This window comes from Oncorhynchus mykiss, chromosome 10, assembly GCF_013265735.2.
Source record: "Oncorhynchus mykiss isolate Arlee chromosome 10, USDA_OmykA_1.1, whole genome shotgun sequence".
In the NCBI taxonomy this organism is placed as follows: Eukaryota; Metazoa; Chordata; class Actinopteri; order Salmoniformes; family Salmonidae; genus Oncorhynchus; species Oncorhynchus mykiss.
Genome location: NC_048574.1, coordinates 12,498,153 through 12,525,452, shown reverse-complemented (window position 1 = coordinate 12,525,452; position 27,300 = coordinate 12,498,153). Strand labels below are relative to the sequence as shown.

Genomic DNA, 27,300 nt, shown 5'->3' with positions numbered 1-27,300 from the left:
CAACAAAATCAATTTAATGGTGTATCACAGGCTAACACCAATATGGTCAGCCGCAAGCTACCTCTTCTTCAATGGCAACTGTTAGAGTAATGTGTGTATATGTCAGGGATATTGTGGTGCTTCAGAACAATGAAAGTAACTTCAACAAAATCAATTTAATGGTGTATCACAGGCTAACACCAATATGGTCAGCCGCAAGCTACCTCTTCTTCAATGGCAACTGTTAGAGTAATGTGTGTATATGTCAGGGATATCTGTCAGGCAAACCAAGCTCTCGTCACTTTACACACCATCAGTGCAGCCTTCAACCCACTGATCACAGCTTGAGTCCAGTACTATTCCAAAATCATGTTTGGAAGCTTAAAATTATTATTTAAAATGTCTGGCTGGATCTGCATTTCAACTTATGGTATATTCTAGTTCCCTGTATATCTGATACAAGGCACAAAAAAGATAAGAGACAGACCTTAGTTTTAAAGCACCTTTGGTTTGAGGGAGGTACTTTGGTAAAAATAATAACACATTAAAAGCCGAATGTGAATAATGTGCTTATAGCCTATAGAATAAAATGTATTTAGTGTATTTCATATATAATAATTCAACAAAGGCATTGGGCCAAATAGAAAAATGGGTTTCCTTTGCACAATCAAAAGATATGACAAAGGAAAACACTGATAGTGGATATAGCTAGAATGTACCAATAGATCTGTGCAGTTGGAATCCTCCTCCGTGTCGGACAGTCGTAGGTGCAAAGATGCTCCATATCGCTCAGTGTTTTTGGCAAGCTGGTGTAGAAAATGGACACAGTGTTATAGATATGTCTGAGGCAGATAAGTTCACATGTGCATGGAGGGGCAGCGGTGCGTTGTGGTGGACTGTGTGTGTGTGGAGCGTATAGTGTCCTTCAGGGAATGAGCTTAGCGTCCAGCCGTAGCCAGTGTAGGCCCTGCCGCGTGAAGCGCACCAGTTCAGTCATGCTGCTGGTGTTGAAGATCAAAGGGCCCATCACCTTGTCCAACTCCGCAAAGAACTCTACAAAACAGACAGGAGACATAACATAACACGTGAGCAAGGAAAACATTTAAGAGACCTCTAGCCCAGGAATGGCTTGCCAGGTCAACACGTCCAGAGCTAGTTTCATTTAGATTACTGATTCATCCTGGAGCCTAATATAAACATCTTAAACAAGCAGTAGATAGGATATTCATACCTTGGAAGTTGGACTAACACCCCCATATACATTCCATAGGAAAGAAGAAGGAGGAGACCCCCCCCCCCCCCCCCCACCCGCTAGAAGAGAGCAAACGAGTCAGGTACCTTTCTGCTCTTTAGACAGCTGCTCTGCTTGGTCCCACACCTCAGTGGCGAACAGGAAGTTGGAGGTGACCTGGACGTAGCTGGCAGCCATCTGGTGGATGCGCTGGGGGATTGTTACAGAGGAGCTGCCACTGGATGTGCCTGACGAGTAGCTACCAGCACTACCTGGGGACAGCTTGGGAGAGACTGGCGAGGGCATGCCTGCCGCTTTACTGGACAGAGACAGAGAGAGATAGATGGCTGGTAAGCGGGGGAATCGCAGCCGCTCAAAACGAGATGATTCAGCATAACGTCTAGACCATTAATTGACAAGTGAAATACATTTAAGAAGACTGTTAGTCTCAAGAGAGCATACAACTAATGAAATGTCTTACCTTCCCATTCCAGGAGAGGGAGCTTGGGTGTTGCTCAAAGAATTCTGAAAAACAAATTGAAAAGCAGAACAAACATTTGCCATTTGTTAAACAAATATAAGCAATGCAAATTGACTATCATTCTGCTCATCCATACAACACTTCATTCAAGGAACACACATTTCAAGTGACAATATCACAATTTCTATGAACTTGCACCAAGGAAAATAAATTACCTTCAGATGCTCTGTGAGTGTTTTAGAGTATTTCAGTGCACTCTCTTTTCTCAGCTTGAACAGTCGCAGGTAGAGGAGGGACTGGCAACGCAGGCTGGAGCGGCAGGGAGAGATGGATGAATGAGCATAAGCAGTGACTCAATGAGCAGGGGAACATCGACGCTCCAGTCCAGACACTCTAAATGGAATCTATCAAGCTATGAGTCAGGACACCTACCACAACACAGCTAGCCGTTTGTCTGCTGACGTAGCGTCTGGGGCCATGTAGCTCTTTAACTTCATAGTGTACCTGAAAACACACACACAACGAGAGACCGTAAAGACCGGTTCCCAGCATTCTAAGGTTTCATAATAATAATAATAATAACGTTAATAGTGTAAATTCCGTGAATAATTTGTCCGTTTATGCAATGCTGGGTCTATGGTGTCTATGAAATGTAATTGCTACCATGAAGATATTTGCTATTGAAATGATGTCGTTAAAACATGTTGTAGAGAAGGTTATTCTTACTTGATGAGCTCCACGGTCTCGGCATACATGGGGAAGGGGGACTTAGCCTCCTGGGCACTCTTCTCCAGTGCATTTCCACACTCGATAAAGGACACCACAGCATCCAGGTAGTACACAGCCTTCTCAAACCGGTCCATCTGCACACAGGAACACCACACATTATGAAAACTGTCTCTTAAGCAACTGATTCTCTCTCACTCGAATTTGGGACAGTTAGTAGCAAGGGGAATGGTTCATGACCAGTGCTTGTGATGAAATTAAAATGTTGGTTGTCTTGAAATATCATTATGTAGATTTCAAACATGTTTAATGGGTTCCCTGGATAGTGTAGAATAGAACGAGACCGCATCCAGTCCCCCAATAAGGGCAGTGAGATGCACTTAGGCATCTGATGATAATAGTGCACCCTGGGGATTGATACCAAGTGTGGACAATTATAACTACTCTAGCTGCTCCACTTTCAGTAGCCAGAGGAGCCAATAAGATGATGTAAAAGCACTACACAGTAAAACCATTGTAACTGTTCCGATTTCAGAGCGTGTGCAAAATAATGACTAAATTCCCAAGCTTTTCATGGAAAAACAGTAAGCATACTCTTGGTTTCACATAACAGCTAACATACTGTATACGTACGCAATCATTTCTTACCAGAGCATCTGCGTTGTGTTTCAGTTTCTTGGCCTCTTGTAAGTAGTGATCGGCAGAGTGAATCCTGAAACAAAACAGGTTCGCCCGTCAGCTTTTGCAATTATTTCCTGTACTTCGAAAAATTACATAAAAATTAAGTACTTTCCCCCCCCTAACTATTCCAATAGACTCTACGAACTACACAGCAATATATAGGCGTGGGAGGGGGTGAAGATACTAGGCCATGTTAAGCGGCCTGTTTTATTTACACAGGCACATCCCAGGGGCTTCACATCAAAGGCAACCCTATAACTACAGCTCTACACGCTGGCTAACAGCAGGTTATCCACAGTGGAGAGGAGGCGGCTCTTCTTACCTGTCCTCAAACACCAATTTTGACCTCAGGGACTTTGAGCCGTCCGAGGAGAGTGGTGGCACAGCAACCTGGTTATCAGAGCCCTTTGAGGATTTCTCCTGCAGAGACAACAAAAAAGTTTATAATCCTATAAGGGATATTTTATATGACCATATAACAAATCATGCAGTGGTGAAAGTGGTGGGCTACAAATGTCATATTTGTGTCCTTCCCAAATGTATTTGGAGGGCATGGCAGTGGGTGGACATTTTGTGCGAGATTTTAGCCAGCTTAATACTCAGTTCAGCTGGTAACGGGCACTCCAGTGACATGTACGCACGTTTGTATAAAATGGTAGAGCAAGACAGTAGAGCAAGACAGTGGGACAGACAGCTAGACTAGACTGACACACACAGACCTTTCCCTCCCGGGTGCTCCTGGCCTGCTTGTCCCCGCCTTTTGTGTGTTTGGAAGTGGAGCTGCTCTTGGTGCTGTGGCCTCCCTCCTTGCCGCTGCTGGCTCCGCTGGACAGGGAGGTGGATGACTGGCTGACCGTCCGCTTGCGGCTCTGATGCTCTGCCTTGGGCGTCCTCTGCAGCCCTCCTGACCCTGATATGGAGGGAGAGGGCACCGGCTCCTCCTTCACCTTGGCGTCCATGACCCTCTTAGACCTGGTGTGGGTGTTTATCAATGATACCATTCAATGATTCAATGTTCACAATGTTGGAGTTTAAAAGTTAACAACGTTATGTTTTGTTTGGATGAAAATACTCACTCTTTGCTGCTGGTCTTGTGGTGAGATGAGGATTTGTCTTCAAGTCTGGACTTCTTGCTATCAGACTTGGTGTTCTCGTCTTCATTCTAAGTAGATTAACAGAGGAGAGGAAAGGATGATTTATTGTGGGTGCATTTGAAAGGCTGTAAAATAGATAGATATGGTACCAGACTGGGTATCAGCTGAACATGTAATATCACATCACTCTTCAAACTGCAGCTTATAAACTGCAGGAAGATGGCCAAAAGTAATTGACATTCAAGCTTAACGTACCCTGTCATAGCAATCTTTTTCACCAATTTGCATAGTACACCAAAGTCAAGTCCAAACATGACATGAATAGCAGTGTGCTGTGGCAGGACATACCTTGTGTTTCCTTTTGCCCTTACTGGAGATCCTCTCAGAGGGCAGCTTCTGGAAGTCCTTGCTGTCTCTGTCCACGGAGCAGTCCCTCTCTACTTTGGGCTCTACTAGGTCTTTGTAAGGCCGTCCGGGGACACGGGAGAGCAGGGTCAGGTCAATCTTCACCATGAGCCCCTGCTGCTGCCTGATGGGGAAGCGGTCGTCTGGGTCGCTGAGAGGAGAGAGCAGCTCTTTCTCTTCCATAGGCGAGAACAAACACACTGGAGTCCTGATGCTCTCTGTGTACTTGGGGGTCTGCGACAACGAGGGAATGCTGTCGTTCTCCTCTGATTCTGAGGAGGAAGAGTCCGTGTCCACAAACTTCCTGGACTTCTTGATGGGCGCCTTGCTCTTGCGCTTGTCAACAGCCGGTCTGGGCGAGGACTTGGGCTCCTTCTTGATGTTGGGTTTGCGGGAGCCTTTAGTGGCGGCTTTGGGCCGATGGGGAGGGATCTCTGGAGCAGGTTCACTCTCCACCCTTAGCCCCCCTTTAGGCTCCTCCACCACAGGGGGCTTCTCAGACTTTTTGGGCTGTTTTTTACCCACCGTCCTGCGCTGGCCTGCGCCACCCTCGCTCTGAGCCGGGGATTTCTGCCGGCCACGGCCGCTCTCGGAACCCTTCTGTGCTGCTCTTAGGTCTCTGCTAGGTGTTGGCACCCCTGAGTCCTTAGACCCTCCCTGCCCGCTGTATCCCCGGCCTGAGCTCTGGTCCCGCCCCTCCTTTTTGTACTTGGTGGGTACATTATTGTCCACTGGGGAGGCCGGAGAGAACTGCTTAGCTTTCTTGAACCAGTTGTCCAACTGCCATTTATTGGCGGTGGCTGGTTCAGGCTGTGAGGAGAAGTGTGGAGATAAGACTGGGATCTACAAAAGCATATTCTGCACTCCTCAACAGGTCAGCTGCAAGAAGATAATTGTACTGAGCAGGAACAATTGTCATTGGTTATTATTATTAATAATGATAGGTCAAAGGGAAGAGAGTAGTTAAGGGTCTGAGCAGGCTTACCTCTGGTGATGCAGGGCGAGGTGGCTCATTGGCCTCGCTGTCCGTGGAACTGCTCTCGCTCTCACTGTCTGATCCAGAGCTGCTCTCTGAGCCACTGTGACTGCTCGAGTCGTCCCGCGAGTGCTCTGCTCCTTCGCTGTTATTACTGTTGTTACTGTGGGACAGACACGCAGTTAGTTAGTGGACAGCAAGCTGGGGCTGTTATTGTGAAGGCATCATCAGTTAGTAGTTACACATTAAAATAGTTAGCTATTCTTCTAGCATTTCTTTTCAGTTCTGAGTGGGGAGAATCATATCAACAATGTGAGCTCCAATGGGTCTCAGTCTGAGAAGCCACTACCTTGCCGATGCGTTTCTGGAAGCGTTTTTGGCCGAGTCATGTTCTCCATCACTGTCCTCATCACTGCTGAGCTTCAGGTCATCCTCCAGCAGAACATTACTGGAACATTACAAGGCCGTGTATGTTACACATTAACACCAAGTATGGCTTCTTTATCACACAAACAACTATTGGGAGAACTAAGCAATAAGGCTCCTATTCTGTGTCCCTCAATGCTTGCGAGTCTATGTCAAAGGCATGAAAAGACAAAGTGCTTGGAGGGAAAAAACTGTCACCTGTCTGGATCATTAAGCAGCTGGCAGCTAACCATAATTTTTCAGGGAGAAGGGGAGGGACACTCACTTGGCCTGATCCCCGTCGCATGGTGCTGCCTTGGACTGGTGGCTGCTCAACGTTTTGGTTTGTCTCTCTGGAGGTGAGGAAGGGTGAGATGAGAACTCTTGAGCATTACGACAATGGTGAAATCAACCTGTATCCAGAGATTCAAGACGCGAGAGACTTCTCTTGTATGTAAAGTCCTGGGCAATACTTACTGTGTGCACCTGGAAAACTTGCATGCTGAGTGTCCTAAATGTGAGACATGGTCAAGAAATGTTTAGATTATACAGAGACATTATAAGTCAAATAAACTACACTGCTCAATTATATTACAAAACAGCTGTTTATTGATTGTGCTATAGTGTTAAACTATTTATATATAGAGCATTCCAATATACACCCCCCCCCCCCCCCCCCCCCCTCGCCCAAAAGAAATCCATGAAAAAATAGATTTTACTTATTGTACCAATGACTAGGGCAAAAATAGTGCCGGCTGAATTCAGATCTTTGCAAGAGATGGAAATTCTCATATTTGAATAATCCTCAACCTCTGTACGTCACTAAGGCCTGCTCTGCAGTCTGACCTTGGAAGGGAATGAAAACTTTGAAGGCTCTGTTTTACAGGGGGTGTGGATGGCTGTCAAAGGAGGGGGCCAGGACTGAGTCATTTCCTGGAGGTAAAAATAGAAAATGTAAAAGTGAAGACCTTAATGACTTAGGTGAAAAACTTGCATTTCTTACAATACATGTTATCATCTGAAAAACATACTTACCTTTAAAATCTCATCAACACAATTAGCATCCCCAGTCATGGGACCCTACAAATAACAAAGATCATACCACTGTAAGAAAAGTTTTAAAAAATGGCTTGTAAAACAACTGTTAGTGTGTCATATTTCATCTTGTAAATTATTACGTGACATGCTAACATAATTACATTGTAATGAAACAAGTTTTATTCTGTAGAATGTTCTACTCAGTCTAGTTCTGTGGTTTTACCTCAACAGGCTGCGAGGGGATCTTGAGCTTGGAGAGCGAGGCCTTGCCGTTAGACTTCATGTCCCCCATGGTGCTGCTGTGGGACTGGCCGCTGTACATCTCTGACGAGGTCTTGGGCTCCACCGTCTCCTGGCCATCCATGGGGCGCACATAGGCTGTGGGCTTCTGTAGCATGGAGCTGGGCTTGGACATAAGCGAAGGGGGGAAGGCCTGGCTGGAGTGCGGGCCGCTGGGGAAGGACGTGTGCACACGCGATGGGGAGTCCCAGTTGGCCTCGCGCTCGCGCGGGGACTTGGAGCGGTAGCGCTCTTTGCCGTGGTGCTCAGCGCCCAATGAACGGGAGTGACTGGAGCTCAGGGAGCCCTTGGCTGGGCTGGACGTGTGGGACTTGGAGTGTTCTGAGCCATGCTTACTGGACTTCTTGTGTTCCCGCTCGTGTCTTTGGCTACTCCTGCTACCGCTGTGGCTGCCTTGGAGGCTGGATCTCTTGGAGGACTGGGAGGACGAGGTGCTGGCCGCTGGGCCTACTGGAGTCCATTTACTGTTCTGGCCACTGCCTCGCTGCTCCCCAAATAGAGACTGGCCCGACTTCTCCTCGGAGGATGAGCCTGAGGGTTTGCCACCGAGTTTTGGAATTGTGTCTCCGATAGGTTCCTTCATCTCGTCGTAGTTTCCAAGCATACTCTGGATACGACTGGACAGTTTATCTTCTTTGCTGGACTGCACAGACAAAAACAGAGAGAGAAAGAGAGAGGATCACCTTCAGGACAGCAGTTAAGGCCTTGAATTAATTTACGTAGTCAAATACAGTGCCTTTGGAAAGTATTCAGACCCTTTGACTTTTCCACATTTTGTTAGATTACAGCCGTATTCTAAAATGTATTAAATTGTTGTTTCTCCTCATCAAGCTACACACACACACACAACACCCAATAATGACAAAGCAAAAACAGGTTTAGACATTTGTTTTGCTAATTTATATAAAAATATCACATTTACCTAAGTATTCAGACCCTTTACTCAGTACTTTGTTGAAGTACCTTTGGCAGCGATTATAGCCACGAGGCTTCTTGAGAAACAAGATTCTCTGGTCTGATGAAACCAACATTGAACTATTTGGCCTGAATGCCAAGCGTCACGTCTGGAGTAAACCTGACACCATCCCTACGGTGGAGCATGGTGGTGGCAGCATCATGTTGTGGGGATGTTTTTCAGCAGCAGGGAGGCAAAGATGAACGAAGCAAGATCCTTGGTGATAACCTGCTCCAGAGCGCACAATATCTGACTGGGGCGAAGGTTCACCTTTCAACAGAACAATGACCCTAAGCACACAGCCAAGGCAACTCAGGAGAGACTTCGGGACAAGCCTCAATGTCCTTGAGCGGCCCTGCCAGAGCCCAAACTTGACCCGATCGAACGTCTCTGAAGAGACCTGAAAATAGCTGTGGAGCAACACTCCCCATCCAACTTGACAGAGCTTGAGAGGATCTTCCGAGAAGAATGGGAGACACTCGCCAAATACAGGTGTGCCAAGCTCATTCAGGCCAAATAGTTCAATGTTGGTTTCATCAGACCAGAGAATCTTGTTTCTCATGGTCTGCAAGTCTTTAGGTGCCTTTTGAACTCCAAGCGGGCTGTCGGGTGCCTTTTTTACTGAAGAATGGCTTTCGTCTGGCCACTACCATAAAGGCCTGATTGGTGGAGTGCAGGAGAGATGGTTGTCCTTCTGGAAGGTTCTCCAATCTCTGCAGAGGAACTCTAGAGCTCTGTCAGAGTGACCATCAGGTCCTTGGTCACCTCTCACTAAGGCCCTTCTCCCCAGACTGCTCAGCTCTAGGAAGTGTCTTGGTGGTTCCAAACTTCTTCCATTTAAGAATGGAGGCCACTGTGTTCTTGGGGACCTTCAATGCTGCAGACATTTTTTGGTACCCTTCCCCAGATCTGGGACTCCAATCAAGTTGTAGAAACATCTCAAAGATGTAAGGCTATATAAATACATTTGATTTGATGATCAATGGAAACAGGGTGCACCAGAGCTCAATTTTGAGTCTCATTCAAAGGGTCTGAATAGTTATGCAAATAAAGCATGTTTTTTATTTTTAATACATTTGCAAAAATTTCAAATAAACTGTTTTTGCTTTGTCATTAAGAGGGATGCGTGTAGATTGCTGAGGATTTATTTTTATTTAATACATTTTAGAATAAGGCTTTAACAAAATGTGGAAAAAGTCAAGGGGTCTGAATACTTCCCGAAGGCACTGCAAATGAATGAAATATGCTACCCAAACGTATTTATTGTGGCAAAAACAAATTACAAATAACCCTTTTTTTCTTTTTAGGCAAGAGATCCTTCAATGTTTCTTATAACATAAAAAACTATTAGCCCTCTAAAAGCTTAATAAATATTGAAGAGAGCCCTATCAACTAATCAAACAAGGGATGATTGGCTTATTCAGTCAACCTCACGACCATTGGGGTCCATCTGCATAGAGAGATAAGGCCCTTCCATGGCTACACTAGAGGTTAATCAATCACTCCCACTACAGATGACAAGAGGTAAACCACAGAGTGTGGCGCATATCCAATTTCATATGGGGGCCCCGAACCAATTCTTTCTGACACATACAAGCTGTGGGGTGAGAAACAAGCCAATATCTGTAACAGGAAATGTAAGAACACGTGCTACACAGAGCTTGTCTGACATGGATGGAAAGACAGCACTTGTGAGGAAAGGAGAAAAGATCCCATTCACACTAGTGATTGGGGGTTGCCTTGCAATATGTTGTTTGTGTACAATGCTTAAGTGTGCCACCATGCAAGGCCTACACTTTGATAGGAAGGGCTTTTGGTAGCAAACAAGAAAGCAAAAAAAGGTCACATCTAACCTTATCTTTTACAATTCATGCACCAGTTTTAAAACGACATGTACAAAGTGCTCAGGAGATCACTTCAAAAATGATATCATCAGAGAGCAATAACCTTCAAAGAGAAAAGCAACAGGCCTAAAGTCATTCTACAATGACATTTAAGATCAGCATTTTTCTTCTGACTGGGGAAAGCTGAGCTGCATCTGTTCTAGCAGTGTAAAAATTTAAAATGTAAAACTTCAATGGCAGCTTTGTTAAATGGATCTTTAAAGTAAGAGCCATGGAATTTAGAGGACAAAGTAAACTCATTTTACTTGACCATGAATACTACTGGTCACGACTCATGTCACTTAACTCTCTAGAAAATATCACAAAGCGGCATTCTACTGCCCAGATGAGAAGATGGGAGTTAAGTTAGCCAGTTGATGTTTCCCATTTCTACATTACATGCCTCATTTTGTAACGACATGGGTAAACAGTGAACCCAGGGCTCTAAAAACTGCTGAACACAACACGGCTGCCATGGTTGTCTACGGATGACGGTGGGAGAGCCACTTCCCTGGGTCCTATTCTTAAAAATCGGCAAATCAGCTGCTTACCTTTCACTATGTGGGGGCAAAAGACTTGGCTTTCCAGGTAGTACTCACCTTTCCATTTGCTACCTGTCAGGATGCATTCCAAGCCGTCCTTCATGGGTCCTCTAGCTAAGAGAGGAGCCACTAATCTCTGTTTAAATCTGGTTAGTGGCAAAGATTAGACTCAGCCAGAGGCTGAAATAATTGAGTTGGCGGGTTGAGAGCTCTGGCCCACATCAGTGCTCATGGTGAACGTGCATCCCTAAACCAACTTTACAGTTGTTTAGTTCAGTGGTTCCCAACCAGGGGTACTAGGTCCCCTGGGGATACTTGAGAAGAATCATGACACCATAGGCTTACTGGTCAAAATGCACATGGGGGGGGGGGGGGGGTTCTTCAGGGGTACTATGGACAGAACAAAATTAAGTTGGTGGTACAGTAACCGAAAAAGGTTGGGAACCAGTGGTTTAGTTGACTACAGAGGCCTGGTAAGCATCAACATCAATAAGTGTTTGGTCTACTACTGAACCGCGCTATGATAGGGCACTGTGCCATACATGTGGACTGTTTATTGCCCACAATGACCTAGCAATTTGATGGGACAAAAGGGGCTAGGGGGTTATGCACTTACCTCAGGCTCTTTTGTGAGGAGGAGTAAGGAAGGAAAGACGAACTAAAAGGGCCTCAGCCAGCGAGGGCAGGACACCTCCGCCAGCGACACCTCAGCCAGCGACACCTCAGCCAGCGAGGGCTGGAGGGCTCAGCCAGCGAGGGCTGGAGGGCTCAGCCAGCGACACCTCAGCCAGCGAGGGCAGGACACCTCAGCCAGCGAGGGCAGGACACCTCAGCCAGCGAGGGCAGGACACCTCAGCCAGCGAGGGCAGGACACCTCAGCCAGCGAGGGCAGGAGGGCTCAGCCAGCGACACCTCAGCCAGCGAGGGCAGGACACCTCAGCCAGCGACACCTCAGCCAGCGAGGGCAGGACACCTCAGCCAGCGAGGGCAGGACACCTCAGCCAGCGAGGGCAGGACACCTCAGCCAGCGAGGGCAGGACACCTCAGCCAGCGAGGCCTGGGCCTTAAATTCCCCCTGAGCAGCAAGCAACAGCCCTGGGCCCACATTACCTGCAGCTGATGCAGTTCCCCCAAACAATGCACTTACCTCACTCTCTCCCTGCCACTGTTCAGATATAAAAACAAGTAGGGTCTTCTCTGTTTTAAAAAGAGTTATCAATCAATTAATCCTGCAAATCAATCATAGAATAAAGCGAATACTTAGACTATAGGAGAAACAAAAGTCTGAACTCCAATAGTTAACTAAATGACAGAAGCAAAACAAAATGAATAACAAAATAAACTTACAACTTTATAAGGTTCAGGAAAGAGAGGGGAGTGAGCTGGAAAGGCCTCTCCTCCCTGCTGGATTTCTTGATTTCGCCTTTCTCTTTCTTTCATACGGAGCACATTCCGGTCTTCACGGTTCATGTTGCTAACAACAGAGACACAGTCACTAAGCGTGGAGAAGAGAAAATGGCAGCTTCCAAATACTTCTGTCTACATGAAAAAACACCAAGTGACACTGCAGAGTACACAAAGAAATACTGATACAACAACTTAGGGGAAGGGCATGTTCCAAATGGCTTAAAAGGGGACTAGAACATCTAAACAAGTCTTTAGAGTTATTACAATGATTCATGGTGATCAAAATGATACCATTTGTTATGGTATATGTTGGAACAACTGTGGGACAGAGATAACACAGTTAAGTCAAATAGAATTAATGAAATTAGCATTTGAACAGCTAGGCTATCTGAGTACACTGCTTCTTAACTACCCACTTCAATTTTCTACAGTACATACAGTACCCACCCTCCAATATATCAAGCCAATAAAAATATACAACAAATCATAATTTCATGTTGTTCGTCATTTGTCTTCATCTATAGCAGTATAGTAGATAATATTTCTGATGGCATGTGGAAACAAGCTTTTGGCCATTATACGCAGCAGGTAGCCTTGCGGTTAAGAGCATTGGGCCAGTAACCGAAAGGTCTCGTTCGAATCCCTGAGCTGACTAGGTGAAAAATCTGTTGATGTGCCCTTGAGCAAGGCACTTAACCCTAATCGCTTTGGATAAGAGCGTCTGCTAAATGAAAAAAAAAAATAATGTACAATGTATGTGGCCAAAAGACATTCTGCCAACAGGACCATCAACATAATTTTAACTAACGGCTGGTAAATCATCACTGCAAGGATCTGGTGAAATCCCAGGGAAAACGTGTACACATTCTAATCCTGAGTTCTATTATTGTGGTTTTTAAAAAATCCTTCCACGATAGATAAGGATCAATTAGAGATCTCCATGAAGTTAACTTTAAGGTTTGTTTGTAGTTTCCCAAAAATATGCCCACACTTTGACATACGCAGGCCTACCCTGGCCTCTCTGTTGCAGTGAAGAGCAGAACAATGATTTAAGGAGTGATGACAGTAAGATTACCCTGTCCCCCACCTCCACTCAAAACACAGCACATGTGCTGATTTAACTGTTTCCTGGTTAGACTAGGCTACACAAGGCCTATGGCAATTCCCTGACTGCTCAATACACTATACGCTACAGGGTTGAGTCATTACTGAAAGCAGATGGTTTTATACCTTCCATTAACCATACATGTCAGGAACGGGAAGTGTCAAAAGTCATAACTGGTACAGTCATTAAACTGCTTCTTTACAATGGCCACCATTAAAACAAAATGTATACCATTCAGTATCATCAACACATTCGACCCCATCATGTGGCCTTTTAGCGTATGGTCCGAATAATGAGGAACAGGAGATAGGTTTTTATTTACCTACCAACGTTTTCCCAAAGACCTTCAGATAAGGAGCAGGTGTTGCCTAACTAAAAGGATTCAGAAAATGATGAGGAATGCTGTCATTAGTATTTATAGATGCATACTACTCATTTACTCAGTGGGACAAAGCTGACTGATCAGATATACAAATGTCCTGGCCCTCAGTAAAAGCTCCCCTCAATATTCATCCCATTAAATGACCTGCTGTATATTTTGAGGCAAGTGGGGGCTTAAAGAAAATTATCTGGACAGCATTAACAACCCTACTACGGGTTTCAATGGCACCTGTGCATTCCTATGTGCCGGCTAAGTACCCCAAGGCTCAATCCTATGCCCCAAGCTCGTCTCAATTTACATCAACAACATAGCTCAGGCAGTAGGAAGCTCTCATTCATTTATATGCAGATACAGTCTTATACTCAGCTGGCCCCTCCACGGATTTTGTGTTAAACGTGTCCCACAAGCTTTCTCTGGCCTTAACCTTGTTCTGGACACCTCCAAAACAAAGATCATGCGGTTTGGTAAGAAGAATGCCCCTCAGAGGTAGTAATCACAGGTGTGATTACTACCTCTGAGGGTTTAGAGCCTGAGTCACCTCATACAAGTACTTGGGAGTATGGCTAGATGGTACACTGTCCTTCTCTTAGCACATATCAAAGCTGCAGGCTAAGGTTAAATCTAGACTTGGTGTCCTCTATCGTGATCACTCCTCATTCACCCCAGCTGTCAAACTAACCCTGATTCAGATGACCATCCTACCCATGCTCGATTACAGATATGTAATTTATAGATCGGCAGGTTAGGGTGCTCTCGAGTGGCTAGATGTTCTTTACCATTTGGCCATCCAATTTGCCATCAATGCTCCTTATAGGACACACCATTGAACTCTATACTCCTCTGTAAACTGGTCATCTCTGTATACCCGTCGCAAGACCCAGTGGTTGTTTATAAAAACCCTCTTAGGCCTCACTCCTCCATATCTGAGATATCTACTGCAGCCCTCATCCTCCACATACAACACCCGTTCTGCCAGTCACATTCTGTTAAAGGTCCCCAAAGCACACACATCCCTGGGTCGCTCCTCTTCAGTTCACCGCAGCTAGCGACTGGAACGAGCTGCAACAAACACTCAAACTAGACAGTTTTATCTCAATCTCTTCATTCAAAGACTAAAATCATGGACACTCTTAATGACAGTCGTGGCTGCTTCACGTGATGTATTGTTGTCTCTAGCTTCTTGCTTTTTTCTGTTCCCAATGTTTGTACCATGTTTTGTGCTGCTGCCATGCTGTTGTTGTCTTAGGTCTCTACGTGGTGTTGTGGTGTCTCTCGTCGTGATGTGTGTTTAATCCCAGCCCCCATCCCCGCAGGACGCCTTTTGGTAGGCCATCATTTTTTTCTTAACTGACTTGCCTAGTTAAAGATGAAATAAAAAATAAATTAAATACCGGTAATCAACAAGCCATTAAAATACATGACACTGGAATGAGGCCTTACACTTAACTTTGACTTATGTTTAGCATGTCAGTTGTCAAGTTTCAAGATATTGGACTTTCAAAAAGCAGTGTTACTTGCCGCCTCATGATGATGTGGCAAGTGACACTTAGCTTCTTGAAAGTCTAATATCTTGAAAACTTCACTGCTGACATGCCAAACACTTTGGGACCGTATCAACAGTGAAACAAAAACAGAAATATAGTTTGAGTGGATTTTTCCTTTAAATTGAAACTGGGCCAGTAGAGGCTGCTGAGGGGAGGACAGCTCATAGTAATGGCTGGAATGGAGTCAATGGAATGGTATAAAACACATCAAACATGTTTTCCATGTTGTTGATACCAGTCCGTTAACTCTATTCCAGCCATTATTATGAGCCGTCCTCCCCTCAGCCACCTCCACTAAACAACACACTGTAGCAATACGTGGACCAGCATAATCTGATCTATACTGAACAACAATACAAAACGCAACATGTAAAGTGTTGGTCCCATGTCTCATGGGCTGAAATAAAACATCCCAGAAATTTTAATAAGCACAAAAAGCTTTTTTCTCTCAAATTACAGGCACACGTGTTTACATCCCTGTTAGTGAGCATTTCTCCTTTGCCAAGATATTCCATCCACCTGACAGGTGTAGCATATCAAGAAGCTGATTAAACAGCATGATCATTACACAGGTGCACCTTGTGCTGGGGACAATAAAAGGCTACTTTAAAATGTGCCGTTTTGTCACACAACACCACAGATGTCTCAAGTTGAGGGAGTGTGCAATTAGGATGCTGACTGCAGGAATGTCCACCGGAGCTGTTGCCAGAGAATTTAATGTTAATTTCTCTACCCTAAGCCGCCTCCAACGTTGGTTTTAGATGATTTGGCAGTACATCCAACCGGCCTAACAACCGCAGACCACATGTATGGCATCGTGTGGGTGAGCAGTTTTCTGATGTCAACGTTATGAACAGAGTGCCCCATGGTGGCGGTGGGATTATGGAATGGGCAGGCAAAAGCTAGAGACAACGAACACTATTTTATTTTATTGATGGCAATATGAATGCACAGAGATACCGTAGCAAGATCCTGAGGCCCGTTGTCGTGCCCTTCATCTGCCGCCATCACCTCATGTTTCACCATGATAACGCACAGGACCATGTCAATTGACTGATTTCCTTATATGAACTGTAACACAGCAAAATCTTTGAAATTGTTGCATGTTGCGCTTATATTTTTGTTCAGTATATATTACTAATACTGAAGACACTGCTACCAAACATGAAAGACTATACCTGCCCAAATGTGTTACCTTGAAAAGGTTCCTATTACTCATATTTTAGTACTGATTTAAAACAAAACGAAAGCTGTGGTACCAAACAAATTAGTAGAAAGGAATGGATTGATGGCAAGGCTACCAAAACCAGTGCCACAATTAGGCTACCCATAAAAACAACAATGGTAAAATACCCTTTTCACAAAATCCTACAATATATGGCCAAATACACAACCATGTGTCATGAAGCACAATTTAGATAGGAATTTGAAGAGGCCAAGCAAAGTGCTTTCATACCAACCTCAGTAGCTAACTGTATACATTACTAGAGCATGCAAAATCCAGGTCTGGTTGAGTTTAAATATTAACTGGGGGGGGGGGTAGAAGACCTAAAGTACTGGTAATAAGGCTTCCTGAACTAACTTCTATATGACAAACCGATACACTAACAGGTGTCTGAAGACCATGAGTTTAGGGCCACGCTTCTTTGAGAAACTGACAATTCCACCCTTCATATCGCCAACTTTCCCAATTTGCTAATGAAGCTTGGTGACAGTCTGACTAGCACAACAGCTAGACGAACGCTCTTCACAGGAAATGTAGACGGAAAACCAACAAAAGAAACCAACTAGTTGTGTTGCTTACCCTGACAGAGGCAACAGGGCGCAAACCACTGAAACATTAGAAAGGGGATTCAGTGAAACTCCAGGGAATTCAGAAGTGTTGTCATGCTCTGCCAGTCTGCTCTCTGGTAGTATTCCTTTAACGAGGAGACGTTCTCAAAACTTGGTTTCCTGATCTACAGCGGACATTACAGTAATTCCTTGGAGTAGAGATAAATCTGACTCAGGGAGAGGGAGGTTACTGCTAGTTCACGGGAGATACCACCCTGCCGAACAGCGGGTGTGCCAAAGGCAGGGGACAATAGGTGAAGTTGAAAGGAGGCTCTGTGTGTGAGAGAGATGGGGGGGGGGGGGGTTGTCTGCATGAGTGCACAATGTGTCATACACTCTTGTAGGCGTTTGATATATATAATTGGGATAAATGAGTTGTAATGCAGTAACGCAAAATAGTACTGACAAGAGGTTACGGGTCTTTGTAAGTGTTAATTATGGAAATAATTTTAACAGAGAATAATTCTTACAAGATGGAATGACATGCCTATCACTGTGCAAGGACAAGATCATCAAGTGTGCCTTTACATCACAAGCCCAGCAGTAGACCAGAAGAAAAAAAAAACACAGCCCTTCTAACCTAATTAATCTAATCTAATCAAAATCAATAGAGTAAAAAGACAAAGGAAGATGAATAGACGGGAGCAAAACATACGCCTGGGTCTAAAATAGTGGAACAATCACGTTAGTGAATGTCTTAGCCTACACTTTAGGAGGAAAAATATGGAAAGTGTCAACAGTTAAGAGAATAGCAACCTCTTCCTGGAAAATGGAACAGTCCATTTAGTTCCATAAAAGGATATGTTATGCCATTGAGCCTCACCTCTTTGTGATGTCATGACTGAGGATGCCAAAGCCAACCAAAATCTGTTTTCCCATCAACAAACTCCCTCCCCCACTATGCCCTGGAGCACTGGGTAAACTAGCAGCAATTTCTTTAAAGTAGAGCCCATTATCTACTAGTAGATGGGTCAGCCCTGCTCAAAACACACTTCAGGCATTTCCAAGACAGACATTTTTTATCAGCAATATGACGACATAGGCCTAAAATCCAGAAGTATAATTTATTAAATGTTTTTTCCACCTTTATTTAACCAGGTAAGCTAGTTGAGAACAAGTTCTCATTTGCAACTGCGACCTGGCCAAGATAAAGCATAGCAGTTCGACACATACAACACAGAGTTACACGTGGAATGAACAAAATATAGTCAATAATACAGTAGAAAAAAAGAAAACAAAGTCTATATACAGTGAGTGCAAATAAGGTCAAATACAGGAGTTAAGGCAATAAATAGGCCATGATGAGTAATTACAATATGGCAATTAAACACTGGAATGGTAGATGTGCAAAAGATGGATGTGCAAGTAGAGATACTGTGGTGCAAAAGGAGCTAAATAAATAAATACAGTATGGGAATGAGGTAGATAGCCCATCTGTATACAGCCCATCTATGAACAGGTGCAGTGATCTGTGATCTGCTCTGACAGCTGGTTCTTAAAGCTAGTGAGGGAGATGGGAATCTCCAGCTTCAGAGAGTTTTGCAGTTCGTTCCAGTCAGTGGCAGCAGAGAACTGGAAGGAAAGGCGACCAAAGGAGGAATTGGCTTTGGTCTCCCATCCGGGAACTGACCAGGACCAACCCTGCTTAGCTTCAGAAGCAAGCCAGCAGTGGTATGCAGGGTGGTATGCTGCTGGGTGAGTGCATTTCAAATTAATTTGGGATTATAATTGGATTTTAAGGCTCTTATGAATGTCCTGCTTAATATGTTTTTGTCAACATTGCAAATCAACCGAATTATACTTTTAACAAACACTTCAACAAGTAAAATGGCTCTTTGGCTAGCTTTTGCTACAGCCTATATCAGTGAGCGTTAGCATTCTAGCTAACTGCTGCTGCATCCAAAATAGTTATTTTGCAAAGATCATAACCAAATATAATCTTAGCAACATTCAAGCAAGAATCAAAACATAATTGTAAGCGTATGAGAACCCAAAAAAGTTATTTTGTTTAGAAGTATCAAAAATGTAAATCTATGCTGTTGAATGGGCGCAAATGGCGATGGGTTTATATTTGACATTTTAGTAATTTAGCAGACTCTCCAATCCAGAGCGACTTAAGAGGAGCAATTAGGGTTGAGTGCCTTGCTCAAGGGCACATCGGATTTTTCACCTAGTCAGTTCGGGGATTCAAACCAGCAACATTAGAGTTACTTGCCCAACGCTCTTAAACGCTAGGCTACCTGCCGCCTTCTTACTGCCGCCAAGAATCACTTGCATCTGTGTCTCGTGTACGTGAAAAGGGTCTAAAGCCGACACCCAGTCAACTTTAGCCTGATCCCAGTTCTGTTTGTTTTTGCCCACTCCATTGCTCATTGTCAAGCCAAGGCAGCCTGAAAATGAAATTCCTGGAAAACCGTTAGAGACGACAACAGCTGAAATCTGAGGGTACCACTCAACTGCGCGCAGCAGGATGTGTGCCACTCTCCGAATGGAAACACTAGGCCTAAGTGGACATTAATGACTTGAGCAAATCCATTAACACAGCTTGGGAAATGCTATTTCCGATGCTTTAAATATAAAAAATTAAGGTGGACAGTCAGAAGCAGTTTGGGCGAGTCAATTGTTCGCAGGACTTTATCCTGCTAACTGTTCCAAATGTCTGAACAGAATTTGGTAAAAGGGTTTTTATGTACTCTGCGCCATTGGCTTGGAACGCCTTAACAACTACTTTTAAACTGGAAGAACTTGTCCCGATTGTTTTTAAAATCATTGATGAAGGCTTGAGGCTGATTCCCTGACCTGTCAATGCTCTTAATTTGTTGTTTCATGATTTTTTTATACTCTTGTGAATTGAATGTTTTTTTACTCGATTACCTGTAGTTTTTCATGTTGTTCATCTGTAATTGTGTAATGACTTGGTGCTGCCTATCTTGTCCAGGACGCTCTTGAAAAAGAGATTTCAAATCTCAATGAGCCCTTCCTGGTTAAATATAATGGTAAATAAAAAAATGCTTATACATTCAATGGTTTAAAAAAAAAAAAAAGATTTGGCTAATTTCAAAATGGTAAAGGTCATTCTTAACCCTTCAAATAATGCCAAGCTCTTTCTTACTAACATATTGATAAAAGCTATCCTAGTTTTAAGTTGATTATGTAAGTAACGCTGTCTTAAATGTAGCTGAGAGTTCATGGCAATTTGTTTTAGAAGACCCTCAAACTTTTACAGATGCAAGCTGACTGTAGGTTTTTGAATATCTATTTAAAATATTAGCAAATGTTATTAGACAAAGACAACCAGAAACATAAAGCAGGGAGTTCCAATATGATCAGAAAACTAGACAAGTTATATACACTGCTCAAAAAAATAAAGTGAACACTTAAACAACACAATGTAACTCCAAGTCAATCACACTTCTGTGAAATCAAACTGTCCACTTAGGAAGCAACACTGATTGACAATAAATGTCACATGCTGTTGTGCAAATGGAATAGGCAACAGGTGGAAATTATAGGCAATTAGCAAGACACCCCCAATAAAGGAGTGGTTCTGCAGGTGGTGACCACAGACCACTTCTCAGTTCCTATGCTTCCTGGATGATGTTTTGGTCACTTTTGAATGCTGGCGGTGCTTTCACTCTAGTGGTAGCATGAGACGGAGTCTACAACCCAAACAAGTGGCTCAGGTAGTGCAGCTCATCCAGGATGGCACATCAATGCGAGCTGTGGCAAGAAGGTTTGCTGTGAGCGGTGTCCAGAGCATGGAGGCGCTACCAGGAGACGGGCCAGTACATCAGGAGACGTGGAGGAGGCCGTAGGAGGACAACCCAGCAGAAGGACCGCCACCTCCGCCTTTGTGCAAGGAGGAGCAGGAGGAGCACTGCCAGAGCCCTGCAAAATGACCTCCAGCAGGCCACAAATGTGCATGTGTCTGCTCAAACGGTCAGAAACAGACTCCATGAGGGCCCGACGTCCACAGGTGGGGGTTGTGCTTACAGTATTTACATTGATAATTTGTGTGATTTTGTTGTCAGCACATTCAACTATGTAAAGAAAAAAGTATTTAATAAGAATATTTCATTCATTCAGATCTGGGATGTGTTATTTTAGTGTTCCCTTTATTTTTTTGAGCAGTGTAGATAGATAGCTAGCTGAAAATGACTGGCCATAATTCATTTTATTAGTCACCTCAAGGATCCTACTTGAAAACATCACAGAAAAGCCATTTCCAGTTTTGCTAATCGCTCATCAGTCAATAGACATGAAATCACACAATTACACTAAAACTGTGTAGGACATCAAATAATTCATAATAACAACCCAAATGTTACGTGGCAAAGTTGGCCTTTAACAAGAACAATCAGAGGTGGGTTTTGTTATTTCACTAAACAGACAGCTCAAACAAGCCTTATCTAGCCAGAGACAACATGTCACATTTGAACATAAAGTAGTAGGCCTAGACTTTATGATGTAGCTTGCATGATATGCTGTCATACAACTTTACTGTATCCAGAGTCCAAAGGAACAAATGCTGCATCATGGGCTGGTGAGCTCATGAAGCAATGAGCAGCATATGTTTTGCTGTGACCGGAAAAGCCCTTATGAAGCAGCTGATGGTTTATTAGTTTAACCAAGAGCTTTCCATTCGTGATGTAAGGGCCTCAAACTACTATCCTTTGACTAGCCTACAGTATGCAGCATAAAACCAATTGACAAAGCTAGATTGTTCGTAAAATGCAGTGTAGAAAACATTGTTCCAAGGCCGTCATTGAAAATAAGAATTTGTTCTTAACTGACTTGCCTAGTTAAATAAAGGTAAATAATTAGAAACAACTTCTTAATATTGAGTTGCTTCCCACCCTTTTGCCCTCAGAACAGCCTCAACTACTCTAGGCATGGACTCCACAAGGTGTCAAAAGCGTTCCACAGGGATGCTGGCACATGTTGACTACAACGCTTCCCACAGTTGTGTCAAGTTAGCTGGATGTCCTTTGGGTAGTGGACCATTTCTGATGCACATGAGAAACTGTTGAGCATGAACAACTTTGCATATCTTGACACCTGGCACCAACTACAATAACCCGTTCAAAAGACACTTAAATATTTTGTCTTGCCCATTCACCCTCTGAATCGCATAAACACACAATCCATGTCTCAATTGTCTCAAGGCTTAACACTCCTTCAACCGCTCTTCTCCCCTTCAGTGACATCAATAAGGGATCATAGACTAACCAGGTGAATGCTGTATTGGAAAGAGCAGGTGTTCCTAATGATTTGTACACCAAGCGTATATACGAATATAAACTAGTCTGACTAAAAATAAAGAAGCCCTATGCACAGCAATGCATCTAGGTTGAGGTGCTGGTATATATATATTTTTTTAAAGAGTCTGACTAATAGTCTAGTCTGAATACTTTAGAGACGGGGGTTTGAAGCTGCTTTTTTGCTGTCAGCCGGTAGGCCAACCCTTGACTGCAATCTAATCGAATCTGACAGGTGTAGACTAACATGATGACCAAGCCAGCTCTGCATGTGTGCATGTGGAATTTGTCTATACGCACCAGACACGATCAGGACACGCTGGTTGAAATATCAAAACAAACTCTGAACCAACTATATTAATTTGGGGACAGGCCATAACACATGAAACATTAATGGACATTTAGCTAGTTGTTGCTATCTTATTTGTCCTAAGAACCATTGAGTTGTTATTTTACCTGAAACGTACAAGGTCCTTTTTTTCTGGACCTTTGACAAATATCGACCCATTGAGTCACAAAGTCATGTGTTCTCTACTTTGACCATTAATCCACAGAAAAGGGGAAACCTAGTAGTTTCTAGTAATCTCTCCTAATTCAGTCATCTGTGAATTGTATATGGTGGTTGGCAACCAACTTTAAAGTGCATTACTGCAACCAACTGGACTGAAGCGTGGACCTCGTTCATCTTTCAATCACCCATGTGGGTATATGCTCCTAAAAACCAATACGGAGATGGGAGAGGAAGGACTACTACTGTGATTATTATTATTTGACCATGCTGGTCATTTATGAATATTTGAACATCTTGGCCATGTTCTGTTATAATCACCACCCGGCACAGCCATAAGAGGACTGGCCATCCCCTCATAGCCTGGTTCCTCTCTAGGTTTCTTCCTAGGTTTTGGCCTTTCTAGGGAGTTTTTCCAAGCCACTGTGCTTCTACACCTGCATTGCTTGCTGTTTGGGGTTTTAGGCTGGGTTTCTGTACAGCACTTTGAGATATCAGCTGATGTACGAAGGGCTATATAAATACATTTGATTTGACTAGCAGCACATCAAGCATCTAAACTAGAACCAAGACGCTTGTTGACGCGCACAAGCAGTTTGGAAGACTTGATTGAATAACATGTGTACAATTCTTTAGCAACACAGTCGGTGTGTTCAGCATGTAACAGTGACATACTTACTTACTTACGGGCCCTTCCCAACAACGCAGAGAGAAAAATAACAATATATTATTTCCAACCTGAAACCCGCCATTTAAGCTTACAGATGTAAAAAAATAACTATAGCCTAAACTTAGTGTTGTCTAAGTTTTTGCTATCTTGGATGGATGACTTGCCCTGTCCATTCTTGCAAAGTGCAAAAAAAACAAACACATTTAGGCTACATTCACTCACTGACAGACCATCTGCTGGTATGACATTTGTTAAAACAAACTCTACAAGGATTGAAAAATCCTTAACTCACCACCAGATAAAACAATACCCTAAAAATGTCTGTCATAACTCAGCTGTAAAGGCACACTTGAGAAGCTCACACTTGGCCTCAAAACAGTTAGGTTAGCTGACACCACTGAGCAAACTTAAACGGTGTACATATCACCAACAAACTGAAATGGTCCACGCACACAGACAGTGTGATGAAGATGGCGCAATAGCACCTCTTCAACCTCAGGAGGCTGAAGAAATTTGGCTTGTCACCGAAAACCCTCATTAACTTTTACAGGTGTACAATCAAGAGCATCCTGTCAGGCTATATCACCGCCTGGTACGGCAACTGCACCACCCACAACCACAGGGCACAATGCATCACCGGGGGAAAAACTACCTGCCCTCCAGGACACCTACAACACCCAATGCCACAGGAAGGTAAAAAATATCATCACATACAATAACCACCCGAGACACAGCCTGTTCACCCATCTAGAAGGCGAGGTCAGTACAAGTGCATCAAAGCTGGCACAGAGATTGAAAAACAGCTTCTATCTCAAGGCCATCAGATTGTTTAACAGCCATCACAAGCACAGAGAGGCAGCTGCCTACCTACAGACTTGAAAGGGTGGGTATAATTTGTGGAATGTTCCAACAGGAATCTGTTCCTAAAACTTCGTAAAGTACAAGGTTGCTAACAAACAACGCGTACAAAGTAGCACGATCAATTCATCTAGCTAACTAGCTGCCGAATAGGCATCAACTCACCACGTAGTTTATTCTTAATGTTTGTCCATAGGCTACCAGAATGAGGACAGACATTTTTCGGAATAAACGTGGTGAGTGAAAAAAAATAATGAAATAGCCCGCTCCTTACCCGGAATCTTATTCGGCCGCTATACTACTTTATATGTGTTGCTTGTTGGCAACGTTGTTATTTACTAAGTTTTTGGAACAGATTCCTGATGGAACGTTCCACAAATTATACCCACCCGACTTGAAATCAGTAGCCACTTTAATAAATGGAACACTAGTCACTTTAATAATGCCACTTTAAGAATGTTTACATATCTCGCATTACTTATCTCATATGTATATACTGTATTATACACCATCTATTATACCATCTATTGCATTTTGTTCATAAACAGAAAACTGCCCCACTTATTTACATTGAAACAAGAAAAACGATTCAAACTTACTGTCTACTGTACCAAGAATTATGCTTGCCACCAGAGGGCATGTCTCAGTGAAATGTGTAATTATGTAGCAACTATTAAAACTTGAGGCTGCCCTTCCCCCACGTTACACTTAAAATGGCTTCCTAGACCCAGAAAGTCAAGTCGTTGGAGAAAAATTAAGATATTTAGCTCCGTTTAGCTTTTTTTTATTAAATGGGACATAAGTGAAGACACTGGTGTTCACATTGAAGAAAGTATAACTAAATACATGATTATTGTTACAGCAGAGCTCATGTAAAGGGAAACCCCAAAAACATTTTTTTAAAGAGTATAGTACTACATGACCACTAAGCCAGGGATGCATGTAATGCCATCATGCATTGGTCTGGTTTGATATAAAAAATCTGAGAAAAATACCTTCAAAGAAAAATGTATTCGTTTGTGTATCAACACCCAGTGGGTCATATAGGCAGAGAGGGTTCTCAATCATTTTTTTTTTTTTACAGGCAAAGGCTGATGAGTGCCTTGATAGATTTTTATATTGTATTTTGTTGCAATGACAGAATCAAAGTTTTGAATTTATTAGTTGTAAACATTACAACAAAAACTACTAATTTACATCGGACACATTCCTGTCTAACTTGTTTGCTGTAATAAAACAAGTGAATTTATTAAATCACATGTTCAACGACTACCAAACAAAAATGACCAGAGATTATCTCTGAATGTCTAACTCGCGGCTTCAGACAGTTGACAAAACACTCATGAACGATACCGTTAGCCAACTTGCTAGTTGTCCCAAGCTTCCATGCAAACTTACATATCAACTAGTTAACTACAGTAACCACAAGTGTAAATTAAATATTTTCCCGTTAAAGTCGGAAAAAGACTTGATTCTGTCAACAAATGTTAACATTTGAATAACATTGTCAACGGTGCGAAAACTTTCAATGGGACGTGACCATGGATTGGTAATTAGCTTGCTAGCATTGGCTAACGACGTACAATGTAAACTAGAGATATCCTGTTGCTCGCTAATAGTAACTACCACTTGCTCGATATTACTGGCAACCTAGCCACCTTTCATATACGCACAATAGCTAAATTGCAATGCAAATAAATTGTTACCTTAACAGCTAACTAGTATATAACAGTAAACGTTTTAACTAATGTTAGTTGTTTATTACCTCTTGTCTTCTTTTTAGGCCCAAACCATTATAGCTATTGGAAAGCCCTTTCTCTTTGTCTTTTCCACTTTCCAGTTAACGATATGGACCCGACAAAAATGTAACAATAATAGTAAAAAAATACTGAAAACGTATGAACAGGCTACATCCTCTATCAAGTATTGCTGTGATAACAGCAAAAAAAATAGTCATTATTTTCTCTATCCATTTTTGTAACAAAAGCTAGCAAGGTGCCTAACTAGGCAGCGATGAGTGGATGCATGAAAGCCAGCAGCTGGGATGAATTCGGTTCCCTAAACTTGATCACGTGATAATGGCGTATTCTCAGGATTTGGATCATGAATACTATTTTAGAAAGTCATATTGTTATTGTGTTTTTAATAGCTACATCAATGAATGAATTAATCAGACAATAAAATTGCTAAAAGGAAGTTATTCTGAATGCGTTCAACGAATTTAATCATTTGACCCAGGCGTCTTCTTCTTCTTCAAATGTCTGTTGTCGGGTCGCAACCAACTGAAAGGTGTTGCATACACCGCTTCCTACTGTACTGGAGTATGATTGGTTAGTTGCCCTACCAACTAACCCTACACTCATTTTAAAAAAACTCACCACTATTCCACTACTTGGCCCTATTTGACGGGACAAAATCGTTCAAAACACCTTGTAACCCATCTGCAGTAAAATCTCATACACCCAAGTACTTCTCTGCAGCTGCCACCACATCTATTTCCTGTGATTGATGTTCCATTTCTGTGGTACAGCTGATAACCATGGCTATGAAAGCTCAGAAACCAACCTTACTGAAGCACACATTATTCCTATCACTCTCTTTTGGCCTCATGCCCTGTATCCGTCTTCCTCTCATTTTCACTGCGTCAGCATATGACACCTGTACTACTCTGATCCTGGCAAACTCAACCTGCGTTTCTCCCACCAGACAATTCTGACAATAGGTATCCCTACAGTTAACACATCCTACATTTTCATTTGAGTAATTTAGCAGATGCTCTTATCAGAGCGACCTACAGGAGCAATTAGGGTTAAGTGACTTGCTCAAGGATACAGACAGATTTTTCACCTAGTCGGCTCGGGGATTCGACAAAGTGACCTCTCAGCTAGTCGCCCAAACACTCTTAACCGCTAGGTTACCTGCCGCACACACAACTGTTTCCACCGATACTACACATTATGTGGTGTCACCCAACCTGACACCACAAATGGATCAGCAAGACTGCAAGAATACATTCTCCCCCTAAATCTCACTGGGCCA

At 43.1% G+C, this 27,300-nt stretch overlaps 1 protein-coding gene across 3 annotated transcripts; it reads right to left on the bottom strand.

Moving 5' to 3' along the window:
- Window positions 1-397: 397 nt before the first annotated feature.
- On the bottom strand, window positions 398-26,480 carry LOC110533355 (AF4/FMR2 family member 4). Of its 3 annotated transcripts, none has more exons than XM_036989708.1 (20): window positions 26,027-26,479; window positions 12,044-12,170; window positions 7,240-7,959; window positions 7,014-7,058; window positions 6,825-6,911; window positions 6,456-6,489; window positions 6,265-6,331; window positions 5,923-6,021; window positions 5,583-5,736; window positions 4,541-5,407; window positions 4,175-4,260; window positions 3,818-4,070; window positions 3,421-3,518; window positions 3,066-3,129; window positions 2,418-2,554; window positions 2,124-2,195; window positions 1,907-2,000; window positions 1,692-1,735; window positions 1,318-1,529; window positions 398-1,032 (listed from the first exon to the last, which is right to left on the bottom strand). In XM_036989708.1, the coding sequence occupies exons 2-20, from the start codon at window positions 12,164-12,166 to the stop codon at window positions 905-907; spliced, it is 3,384 nt and encodes a 1,127-aa protein (XP_036845603.1). In that variant the 5' UTR covers window positions 12,167-12,170; window positions 26,027-26,479; the 3' UTR covers window positions 398-904. The 3 variants fall into 3 exon arrangements, with proteins under 3 accessions (XP_036845603.1, XP_036845604.1, XP_036845605.1); XM_036989709.1 differs by lacking the exon at window positions 26,027-26,479 and adding an exon at window positions 14,800-14,831; XM_036989710.1 differs by lacking the exon at window positions 12,044-12,170 and having other exon boundaries at window positions 26,027-26,480.
- Window positions 26,481-27,300: the final 820 nt, after the last annotated feature.

Excerpts from the sequence above, each read along its gene's own strand:
- LOC110533355 (XM_036989708.1), bottom strand. The coding sequence starts at position 12,166 with ATGAACCGTGAAGACCGGAATGTGCTCCGTATGAAAGAAAGAGAAAGG. Across the intron at positions 6,332-6,455 it reads AAGTTTTCCAGGTGCACACA|AGAGACAAACCAAAACGTTG; the intron begins GTAAGTATTGCC and ends CCTCACCTCCAG. Across the intron at positions 4,071-4,174 it reads CACAAGACCAGCAGCAAAGA|GTCTAAGAGGGTCATGGACG; the intron begins GTGAGTATTTTC and ends CACCCACACCAG.